At 39.9% G+C, this 12820-nt stretch overlaps 1 protein-coding gene across 3 annotated transcripts in view; it reads right to left on the bottom strand.

Moving 5' to 3' along the window:
- Positions 1-12820, bottom strand: part of sorcs3 (sortilin related VPS10 domain containing receptor 3) — a 233671-nt gene that overhangs the window by 98365 nt on the left and 122486 nt on the right. For all 3 annotated transcript variants that reach the window (XM_031744408.2, XM_039614103.1, XM_039614102.1), the window contains exons 3-4: positions 12468-12567; positions 5404-5562 (exon numbers count right to left, since the gene is read on the bottom strand). In XM_031744408.2, coding sequence (XP_031600268.2) covers positions 5404-5562; positions 12468-12567 — 259 coding nt within the window. The remainder of the gene's footprint in view (positions 1-5403; positions 5563-12467; positions 12568-12820) is intronic.

A 12820-nucleotide genomic window follows, 5' to 3' on the forward strand; every position in this document is an offset into this window, starting at 1 on the left:
CATTATGAAGTTGAATACATTCAGTTTTTAGGTCCTGGACATGATTGAAACGGCACTAAAAGGTCTCTACCCAGTAACTTTGAAGAATCCTCTGAAAAACTGTTAGGAAGCATCACCAATATGGCTGACAAAAAGCAACACTTGCTTCCAGAAAGACTTGACACTGCTCTCATGGTTAACTCATGAGAGGTGGCATTATACTCAGCTGAGCGTTTCTATTCTTCGTATGTCAGCAGAGTTGACTAAGCTATAGTAATAAACCGTTCAGTGTAGATAACAGTTATGCAAATATTGTGCATCTCGTTTGTTTGCCTTCATTTATGAAGGTAAAGTAAGCAATAACGTTATGAGCAAACAATCAAGGCTGGTGTAACAAACCTATTTTGAACTTTGAAAAATCAAAGACATGCAAACTATTTAAGCAAGAACGATCTGCAAAGAATAAGCTGCACAGAGATTGTGGGGAATTCACTTAATTTTATGGTTCCATTTTGGATGCATTTTACACCATTTCTAGTGAAGTAAAAATTAACCAAAGCGACTTTATTTGAACAGAAACACACATGTGCCGGCTCGCTCGTTATCTTGGAAAATCCATGAACTGCAAAATCAGATTTTACTGACCCGTCTCTGAGGAAGCCCTGAAATTTCAAATTAAACTTAAGTGCATGATCTATGATATAAGGAACTGCGACTGAGCAGCGCTTTCTCAGCATTGGCTTCAGTTGTAACTAACATAAAATTTCTCTGCATGATAGTTTGTCTGACTGAATAAGAGAAACCAAGTAGTGAGACGCCATAAAGATTGATGCTGCTGAACTCTCACCAAAGGATTCTATTGAACATATGCAGAAACACAGCAACAACAACAGCAGAATCAATGAGCTGATCTTTTTACTGTAAAAGAGATTAAAGCTGCAGACTTGTGATATTCCACTGATTCTCTGACAATGTGAAGGACATAACATGAAGTCATCTATAGAAGAAAAACATGGCTAACAAAACTTGGTTAAAGCACGAAGAGAAGCCTGAAGGATGCTGACACTACACTCTTTGATCAGGTGAAACAAAAAGAAATTTGAGAGTGAAGTTTGCTGACATTTAGAGATGCACTCTGGATGGATGGTCATGTAAAGAGATGACACTTAGCTCAAAAAGCTGGTTTTAGAGGAATTTTCCAACATGAAATGATCCCAGACAAACTGCAAAAATCACCTACAGTGAATAAAATCAAATCTATGGTTTGGAAATGTATTCCCTGTGTCTCTGATTAAAAAAGGGGACAAAATTAATTAGAAGCCGCATATTTACTCCACTGAAGAACAGCTCAAAAGAAAAACATGATAGAAAAGAAAAACTGTCTGTTTATCCATCCGTCATCCATCCATGTATGCCCAGGAGGATCCAAACCCTTTTGCAGTTAGTTATTAAATTATTTAGTGTCATGATCCGTGGGAGTGTCTGGAGGTTTTCCATCTGTGGCCGTGGGTCCTTCCCTTTTGGTGGGACCTCCAGCGCCTCACCTGTATTCCATCTACAAGCAATCAGCGCCTGTGCAACCTGCTTTTCCTCGCCAGTTTGTTATGCTCTCCGTGGCGAGGCGTTGCATTCCCTGGTTCACTGTCACCGGGATATTCTCCGTCTCCCTCTCTCCCTTCCTGCCCGCCTTCCAACCTTCTCATTACACCTCAGGACTCCCGAGGAAACGTCCACGGGCCTCCCCTCCTCAGTGCTTACTAACTCGGACGTGTAAAAATCCCTCTGACCCCTTTTCTATTACAACTCCTGCAACCTGACTTGCTAGGACAATCCCCCTCAGTCCCAGTCACCGATCCTCCGTGGCTATTATTTACTTAAGTCTTTAAAGGCTAATAACTAAATGTCATGAACCAGGACCCAAATGCAGACACCAAACACACGCAAAGTAACTATAAGGATATTTATTTTGGAATAACAAAATATATCCAGTAAACCTGCTGCTCCTGATGAGCACTCAGGAGACAAAATTAATTAGAAGCTGGAGGGTTCAAGCTTGGTTCTAACACACTTACAGAATATGTACTCAATCAAAAAATCTCATTTCACTTTATTGGTAGATTTTCACATTTCTCCTTTAATAAGCTATGGGACTCTTAATGTTTAATGCATCCAAAGCTCTAATTTTAGAAACAAGCAGCATCACACTTGGGGTAAAAAAAAAAAAAAAAAAAAATACCATACTTGAAATTAAAATGTTGAGGTTTTGGTTAGGGGAGTATTTGTTCATTTTCTCTTTATGTTACTATCATGTATTGGAGTGTAAACTAAATACAGGCTTAAGAAACTGAGAAACCTCTCATTTGAGTTGATGAAGTCCAAAGTACAACAGAAAGGAAATGAAACCCAAAACTCCAAGAAGATGATACAAACACAAAGACGGAGACTCAGAGGAAGGGCTGGGCTATTTATACACACGTGAGGTAATCAGGGAAGCAGAAGCAGGAGGGACAGAAGACACAGGTGAGAGTAATCACACAGGTGAAGTCGATCAAAGTGCATTAGAAATGAGGGGAAGTAAAGATCAGTGCAAGACACAGGAAACGACAAACTACCAAAACAAAACAGGAAATGAATACCAAACAGAGGAAACACAGGAGGAAATGCAAAGCAAAATTTAACAAGAACTAAGAAAAAATCTAAAAACCAAAGTCTAACAACAACTTAACTAAATACAAAGAAACCATAAAGACGCCAAACAGAGAGCGCCTAAAATTAAAGCGAATGTAAAATACAACTTTATTTGTATAGCACGTTTAAAAGACCAGCGGTACACCAAAGTGCTTTACAATAAAAACAGGAAAATTAAGACATGATTAAATAAAAGACTATTAACAAAGTACCACATATGTCATCAGGTTAAGGGCACTAATTATACGGCAATAGAAGGGAATATAAGAACAAATTACTAATAACAGATATAGCTGAAAGATGAAGTACATAAATTTAAAATTGAACCAAATACAAATTGAACCAAATACAAAATACATCTAGTTGGTGTCCCTGCAAAAAGGGACACTAACTAGATGGAAAAGCTATGTTGAATAAGTGAGTTTTTAAATAGGATATAAAATGGAGTCTGACGCACTGATAGCGATAGGAAGTTTGTTCCACAGATTAGGTGCAACCAGGGCAAAAGCACGGTCACCCCTAGATTTAAGTCTAGATCTAGGCTGAGCCAAGAGTAATTGGGCTGAAGACCTGAGGGCTCGCCCAGGGACATATAGACTAAGAAGATCGAGAAGATAACGAGGGGCTAAATTATTTATAATTTTAAAGGTGAGCAACAATATTTTAAATTCAATGCGATATTTTATGGGTAACCAATGCAAATCAATAAGAACGGGTGTGATAGAGGCATGCTTTCTAGTGCCAGTCAGGAGGCGAGCCGCAGCATTCTGGACAAGCTGAAGTCTGTGAAGGAGAGCGGAGTGAAGACCAAAGTAGAGAGAATTACAGTAATCCAATCTAGAAGTCACAAAAGCATGAATGAGCTTTACAAGAGCTTTATGAGGGACATAGTGCAAAGCGAATGTAAAATTTACTTTAGATTGTTGCAATCTGGGTGGAGGTGAGTGTAAGTTTCACTACAATCTAACTACAACTCTAGAAGGAGCAGTGATTCTCGTGGACTGTGGAGACAGATGGATGCAGATCATCTCATTGGTCCTAGAAACTCAGGGCCCAGCCAGGGATCGTGACACTCTATTCTGTTATACATATAACAGATGTTTTATATTAAACATATAAAGGACGGATTTTGTAATTAAATTTCCACCTGATTCAAAATCATCCAAGGCTAAAGTCGGCTTGGCTGGATAGTTTGAAGTTATTTAACCATTTCATTTAATCACCTTTTTTATTTTTACTTTTTTGTTAGTTGTACTTCAGCTTGACATTGAGTCCTGCAGCGTCCTTTATAAATATTAGTTGTTGAGCGGTCTGGTGCAGCCACCACCTTCCTGCACCACGTCCCGTCCTATAGGGCGATTGTTTTGGCTCTCAGGTCAGCCTCACTGACCTTAATGGCAGCTGTTTGCTGTGCACAATCTTGGAGCTCTGTGTGAAGAAGCTGTGCTGAGCTACATACTGTGTGACAAAGCTCAGTGAAGGTGACACCATGATGAAGACTGGGGTGGGAAATGAGAATCATTTCAGGCTGAGAATCATTTTTAGGCACAGCCAGCTCTCCTACTGGGGCTGTTTCCTGATTGAGGTTCAGCCTAAAAGAAGACCAAAATTGTTTTTCTTGTTCTCTTAAAAACCTCCATAATGAATTTACCGTTTCATGATATTCTATCTATCTATCTGACAGTACGGGTACGTTCACCACATGGCTGTTTTGAGCTTCTTTTCATTCAAAGATCCTGCTTTCCCTCACAGTTTTCATATACCTGTTTTCATATGCTTTGCTTATACAATCTGATAAAGATAGGCACCCTTTTTTTTTTTTTTTTTCCTGATTGTGATCTAGCTAGCTAGTCAAGATACATGAAAAGTGTGAGAAATACAATATACTTGATTAGCATCATGAATTCACACTTTTAAATGATAAATGACCAGTTTTGCAGATGTAGATCCCAGACTTCACCCGACTACTTGACTAGTTCATATGGTAGTTATGTTGTCTTGGAAACAGATGTTGATGCTGAATGAGAGACACTGAGGGAAAAACACTTGATGTGGGACTCTAACCAACTAACCAATAGGTGGCATCGCTCTGCTGCTCGTTATAGAATTGGTTTGATTATTTCATAAAGAAAATAAAGAAAACATTTTTATTATCATAATTAAAAATTACAACATGTTTGTTAGTTTTCTTACAAGCACTTCCAGCAAATATGAATTTGCTGTCACACACATTTCACAATCCGAGCCTTTCCAGTGATTTGGGGGTAGTGTAAAATAGATGACAAAGGATATATGTGCTTGTATTGATTGTGGCACATGTTACATGAAGGGTTAGTTAGTAATGGGGAGAATTTAACTATTCAGTTCAACAAAAGTTGAGAGTGGAGATTTTTATCTGTGAGTCATCACCTGTGCACCATTACTGGTACTACTGAAGAGCTTTCATGTGAAACAATCAATATGTTTAGCTTACAATGTAACAGAGGGGATTATGACAATATTATCATATTAAAGGGGGGATATAGAAATAGAGGGTTTGTAATAATAGTGTCTCAAAGAAAGCGCTCACACTTAATTCTACCTAAATAATTTTAAATTACATTCATCCATTACCATCAGGTAATTAGCTAAATTGAAAAACCTACAGTACGCTATGTGAGCAGCACAAAAGGTTGCAAGTAAGGAGCAAAGAGCTAATTACAGGTGAGGACAGAAAAAAGATGACAATGATCTCACCTTCTGGTCGTGACTGTAAGCTAAGGCCCAGTCCTCTTCAGTGGGGTGGAATAAAAGGCTCAGGACGTAGAAATTGAGGCGGTACTTCTGGTAACTGGCTCCCTCATCAGTGCTGATGAGTACGCTGCTCTCAAACTCTGGATCTGTCAACACCATAATCTGAGAGTGGGGAGGGGGAGAAAGGGAAAAGGATGAGGAGGAGGGCGTGCACACACGTGAAGGATAAAGGTGTGCGTTTTTGAAAGTGGGAGAAGAAAGGATTTGAAGGGCAAATTTTGTGCAAAGAGGTGGAAAGACAGGGAGATGAGAGGAGGTGGAAGAGAGACGTTAGTGTCAGCAGAATAGGCTCGGCATTTTGGCACACGTCAGGCTTATGCTTGGCAAACAGCTCTGGAATATTTCCAGCTTCATTTCTTGACTGCGACTCTTGCACTCGCGTTGCCATAGTTCTGCAGCTTTTCTGAGGCGGCGCCTCGGCGTTTTCATCGTCTAGTTCCAAAATAGATAGAAGGTTGCTCGCAGCAGCAAAGAGGGAAGTGGCATCTAAACCAAAACACAACCACATTCGAGCACGTAGGTGGCATCAGAAAAATTGATCATTAAAACGACTTGTCCAAATAGATTACAGTAAGGTGACGCCACTTGTGGTCTAGCTGCAATTAAATGCCGTAGAAACAAGGGATTGAGCAGCCATGCATGAATCTGCACATACAGTATGTTATTTTGGTTATCAGTCGCTGCTTTAGCATGTCATTTTTCCTTCCAATAAAACTCTAATTTCAAATTTAACAGCTCCACAGTAGTAGAAGCCCTAATTTCATGCTTGGAATATTTCTACCAGAGCTATCACAGTTATTACAGTATTCAATAAGAACAGGGATTCCACAATGCATATTTCTTTCAGCTAATGACATTTGGAGTCTTTGTGGGAGCAGATAAAATGTTCACAGGAATTCCTCCTTGAATAAAAAGAAGGTGTTAGCATAGATGTAGCATTTAAAAGGGATGGTACTCTTTTGACTCATAGAATCTGAAATGTATCCATTGTCAGTTTGGTGTACTTTTATATAAACAGGAATTTGAATGATTCCAAACAAATAAATAAATAAATAAAGGTGTTTTGTTGCATGCTTCACTTTTAGGGTAACTAATCTTTATCTTAGAAACTTGATCAATACACACTTCATCACAGGACCATATGGATGCTCTAATAAGGCGTAACATTAACACCACTGACAGGTAAAGTAAATACCATTAACGCAGAGTTCTGCTGGGTTTTTGCATTGGTGTGGATTGCTAATTTGGCACATACAGCCCACCTAAACATTACTGCACTGATGGCAACAGTGCTGCCATGAAAACAAAGAGCCTGTGGGGTCTGAGGCTTCTTCTGTAACCCATGGGACCCACTGAAAGCATTCACAACGGCATCACAGGTATCAGGGGTGTTTCACCAGTACAATGAAGATGAAGAAAATATTGGGCAGCTGATTTTTAATCTCTTTGTTAATACTGTTTGCTTAGCTGTAAAGCAGCATGCAAGACTTCGTAATACAGCTGCTAATTCGTTACCACCCACACAGTAAAATTGTACTGGTAAGTACAAAAAAATTTTATTTTATTTTATTTTATTCTTCAAATCCCGATGAAGACACTGTTTGCCTGACTGCTAGCTCGTCCGCTTACATAGCCTCTCAGCTAACTGCTTATTGGTCCTGTTGGTCACCTGGTTCTGAAAGCTGCTCCCTGTTGCAGCTGGAAACGGGGTTAATAGGCCAATTTGTGCTCCACAAAAGTAAAAAATAAGAAGGAAAAATGAGCTTGACTCCAAAGTTCTAACAGAGCCGAGTACAAGCCAATCTACCGTGCTTCTCATTAGAATTAAAACATGAGGTAGTGCCGCTCTGAATGTTTCTCTCTCTGTGTTTAGTCTGTTATCTGGCTTAAACTACAACGCCCACGCCTCCACTATAATTGTGTGGTGGAACGGTGGGTAGCGATGGCACTCACAGCCCAAACGGCTGTTTTCTCTCGTCAATTCCATTTGAATTGGAAAAACAACAGCACATTTGTCACTGACAGAAATGCTAGCCTTCTTTCCAGAGCTTTAACCAGGAACCCTCCCTGGTGGTGATTTAGATAAATTGTTTTTCATTAAGCACCAATAAACAGGCAGCACTTTCTCAATCTGGGTTTCTCATTGGCCCGGGCTCGCCAATCTTGCCATTCATTACCTGTCACTGTCTAATGCCAAGGCCTCCTGATATCTGCAACAGTCTTTGGGGCTTGTCGGATGTAATTTACAGTTTTTAAGCAGTAATCATATTTCATCATGTTGCTGTGAGCAGCAGAGTCTGTTTTACATTTTCAGTCACCTGTCAGAACTTTCAGTTAAAGGAAAGAAAAGCCTGTCTGAACATATTGTATGTCTCATACAAAAATCTACCCTCGTCTTTAGTTCGAGCTTTTGAACTGAGCGACGAGCGTCACACATGCTACAACTATAGCTTCCAATTGCAGCATTTTAGGTCATCTTTCCTGTAGCCTTGATTCGGGCGGGCCTCTCATTTTATCAGGAACCGGTCGCAGAAAGCATTTTCACATTTCTATTACTCACTTACCACCTTGTAAGTGCAAAAACAACCACATTACTTCCCAACCTCAGACATTATCGTAACAAGCCCTTTCTGTCTGTCGCCTCTGCAATTAGAAAGAACCCAGAACCAATTCAAAGCCAATACAAAGGCGGGAAATGGAACAGCAGCCAATTTCTCTCCTGCCTACTAAAACAATCAGCCTCAAACAATAATTATTCACTTCCAAAATCACAGTGACCGATAGCATTAGCGGGAGGTGATTAAGATTTCCCTCACAGCATCCACTCGGCCTCGGTGAGGAAGTGGGCGAGTGAGGAGGGTAACAAAACAAAATCGATAAAGGTCGGAGGGATAACCTTTGTGTTTTATCAGCCTGCCGTTGAGCTGTGCATGGGCTACGGCACCGAGACGGAAGCCAGCAGCTGTCAGATGATGAGATGTGGAGGTATGGATCAGAGAGGGAGGAAAAGAGACTCTCTGCAGCAAATGAATCGCATCACGCCAGATCAATTGAGCTTAGTCTTTCTTTGACGGGAGGGTTTAACACAGAGTTGTCGCAGCAGTATGCTCATTAAGCATGGATCAGGACTTAATCGCCAACATTTAGCTATCATGTTTTCACTTCTCGCTTCCTCAATGGCAGTTAAACAGTGCATGTCCTTATTTTTAATTTAACGTAATCCATGAGCCGTTCGATCAAGGATTTAGCACACGGCGAGCATCAGAATACAGCCAAGAAGATTCATGGCAGCTGTCAATTTCAGCGATCTGCACTAAATGTCATTACCATCATTCAAATCTATAATGTGACTTTGTAAAAGGTCACAGCTTCACCTTATTTCTAAAACAATGTACGCACAAAAGAAAAAACAAAAGCAGTGATCATATAATGGCGCCTTTATTGTGGTTGAAGGAATATCTCAGAAAGCAGCAGACGATTGTATCTTACAGTGAGTGATTGGGCAACCGGACGGCTCTTTTTATAGAACACGACGACTCGGATGCAAGAGGCAAAAGATAAATAAAGCAAGTGCTCAGGCAAACTTTCATACATGCACAACGGTAAACCAAAATAATTAGGCCATAGATGAGGTCGGAGAGGCAATCAGCCCACAGGCAGAACGGAAACTGGGAAAACATTTGGATTATTGCTAGATTTTGGCCAACATACGCCGTTACAAACATGTGTTAAAAAACTCAGTGACTAATAGCTGTTGTTTACACGAGTACAAGTGTTATTTTTCTTTTTCTCACGTAAGCCGAATAACACAAAAGTGTGTCACATCAGCAACCTGAGAGAGAGAACCTGAGGGACTACGTTTCTGCTATGCCCTTGATGTGGAATTAAATTTTCTCCACATAAAAAGAGAGGAGGAGTGAGTCATGAGGAGCAATCAGCATCGGCTATGATCTGTTCCTCGCCCTAACGTGGTTTAGCTCAACAGTCTTGGGGATCCTATTAACTCCCATGGCACGCAAACGTATTCGGGGTCAGTACCTTGGCTCGGCCCTGGCAAAGTGAGGCTGATGAGCCCGAGCACCTCCACAACAATGAGCACGTTCTCCACACAGCCTGGAGTCACGCTTTGGTTTCCGTAAGTCAGTTCGTGCTGTACGTGAGTCTAACCGGGTAGGCCAATGTAGACAAAAGGATTGTTTCCAAGGATACCTAATCATATTGTTGGGAAAATCTCTGTTTTGACTAAACTTACTTTGAATTGACTGTTTAAATGTTTTAAGAAAGATGTTTCAATTCTACGGTCTCGGTGGGCCTGGGTGGTGTTTAAAGGAGCCTTTGTGAATATTTTATAGCGACAACTGATCTAACATATAAACATTGTGACAGTGTGAAACCTACAGAGAGTTCTCAACTCGACGTGCAACCCTTGAATTCTAAAGTCAGTATTATTACGACTGTTATTAAGGCCAAACCTTTCCTGCTAAGGTTTAACGTTCTTAACAATGTTCTCAGCTGCAGGAGGCAGCCCACCCTACACCGCGTCCTGAAAAGCAAACTGCTGACTTTTAATATTTACCTTACAATATAAAGTACCTTCAGATGACTAGTGCTGACAGTGCATTGATGCTCTTTAGATAAAATTCAGTTCTATGTGAAGTTCTAGATGCATCATCATTACACAACCTATATAAAAGAGACGTTACAGAACTGAACCACACCACCTGTTGATGTCTTTATTTTCCATCTAAGATGTGAAATTCGAAGTAATCTAAAATGTTATTCTCCATACTGTAACAGTTGCAAAAAAAGGAGTAAAAGGCAACAGGACTGTTGTACAATACTATTAAAAAAATGACTCACATAATACATACTTTAACTATCTGTCTACTGTTGTAGTTAGAAGTTACTGACGGATTAACGGCTTTGCTTTTGTGTTGGCTCATACTAAACCGCAACTACAAAGAGTGACTTGTTATTCCAACTAACGGCCCGTCGGGCTCCACGTGAACAGCATTATTGTCCCCGGCCATAAATACCAGATAAACAGATCATCTTACTGCTTTGCAAAGTTTATTTTTGCCATATGAATACGATAGGTGCCGCGTTGTGGCTGAGAGAGCTGGGTCGATTGGTCCATATATATTCACATACAGAATACTGTAAATTGACTGAAAACACATGGATTCAGAAACAGCTCTGGTTGCCTGTAGGCTACAGATTGAAGAGTAGACTCCGACTGTAGCTTTGCTGCTTGGAGCACACTCTTGGCTACGATTCCACTTGCCTATCAAATTTTTGCTTGGAGCACCAGATGCGTGATGTTCAACACATGAGGGAATATCAGATTGCAGCCTGATGATAAAGGTTTTGGATCTCAATATAAAAGTGTAGGGATTTAGAATCCCTCCTGTTTGACAGAGATGACCCGTAACCATAAAGAGAGAACAATGACCAAAACCCTAAATGATTGAGTATTAATTAGCACATTTTATTTTAGCTGGAGTTAGTAAGACAGATGGATAGAAAAACATATTCGTAGATGATCAGAAAACAATAAAAATCAATAATTGACAGAACTCTCTGGAAAATTAAAAACATTGGCAGATGGTTGGCAGCTGGCAGTGGTCATGGGTTTGTTTTTTGGGGCTTGAAATTCTTAAAATTCCACTTAGATTGTTGCCAGAAATATTCTTATAGAGCAAGGACTCACTGTACATAGTTTCCTAACTAATATACAGACTATTTCATCCACAAGCAAACTCACATAAGATTTTCAATTTCAGATGCCATTCGAATAATCTATGTTACCTAGTATTCTATTTAATACCTCAACTTGTAAACACAGCTTTAAGCAATGAGCACCGATTTAATCCTACCTGTAAAGGCCACACAGTCATGTCCTATAAACCAGGCAGCAGCTCCAAAGCTCCAAAGCTAAATACTGTTTTCATTTACCAAACAGACCTGTTCTGTCTGTATTCTGTCTCTGTCAATAAACCTCAAGACTGCCGATGTTCCCATTGAAAAGCCTCAAAATGAGCTGATTCACTCAAAACTATGATTTGTCAAGTTCAATACAGATTTTTAACCCCTGAACATCCATCAGACAACCAATTATGATGGTACCTTTCAGATCGCGTCTCCTCAAAGTTCTTCTGTTATAATATTTCCATTTGGGTTTGCCAAATACTTTCAGGTAAATCAGTAGATATGAACCTAACCCTACCAGGTCTAATCAGGTCCTGGACAGTCTTCAGGCGACCTGCACGTTAAGCTGTTAAGCAATAAATTATCATCCGGTTAGATTCAAAATTTGACCATGATGTGTTTAAATTTCCTGCAGATCAGCTTATTTAACAAAGTGTGCAACACACACAACTCGGTGGTCTCGGTTCTACAGTCTCTAAGTTGCAGTCAGGTACTTAAATCTAGAGTAAATATGAGTGCAACAACTGGGATATTGTAGTTGTAGCTATAGAAATCATAATACATATTTTAACTAGTGTCAATATAAACACGATCTTTCTTTATGGGAGTAAAGGATTTGATCGTTTATTTATTCAGAGTTTTGCGTTGTAGTGATGAAAGTCTGAATTTCATATTTGTTCTAAATAAATCATCTTTGTGAGTCTCAGTTCCCTTTTCTTATTGGCTTTTCCTAAAAAAATTGCTTTGAAAACAAAAGCCAAACCAAGAAATACAGAAATTGTGCCAATTAAGACGTTCTTACTAAAATTTGTCTGAAGTTCCACTGACAGTGAGCTGAAACCAAATAAAAACAGCTAACATAGACATTACTAGAGTTGTTTAATGAATGGAAATGGTTTTCTCTGAAAAGAAGGCTCTCAGGAGAGCAGACTGATGAGTATGACATGACTCATGTTGGTACTGATGGAATTAGGCCTGTGCAAATGTAATCATACCCAATTCATTAAAGGAAAACATGTCAAAGCATTTCCACCCATGAGCAACTTTTTGTGGCAAATGAACTTTTTGCAGCATCTCACCTTTCTCTTGTTAGACGGACAGACGTATAAGTAACTTAGGACAGTCTTGGATCCAACTTTGTCATTCATTCTCTCGTATGTGGAGCCGTAATCGGTGGATCTGAAAGAGAAAAAGCCGTCGGAAGCGTGAAAACACTGCTGTGGAAAACCCCTCTGAAAGTTTGAATGCGTGGGTAAACAAACAGATGAAGGATTCCTGGGACAATGAACAGTTTGTGTCAAATAAATTTCATTTGCAAGTGATGAAAAAGAATGCGATATCACACGCAATGGTAACTCAACATGCAGGATAAAGGCCGGTACGGCACTCTGTATAGCTGCTCTGTGCAGGACTGAAACCTCTGGCAATAGAA

This window comes from Oreochromis aureus, linkage group 6 (assembly GCF_013358895.1).
Source record: "Oreochromis aureus strain Israel breed Guangdong linkage group 6, ZZ_aureus, whole genome shotgun sequence".
In the NCBI taxonomy this organism is placed as follows: Eukaryota; Metazoa; Chordata; class Actinopteri; order Cichliformes; family Cichlidae; genus Oreochromis; species Oreochromis aureus.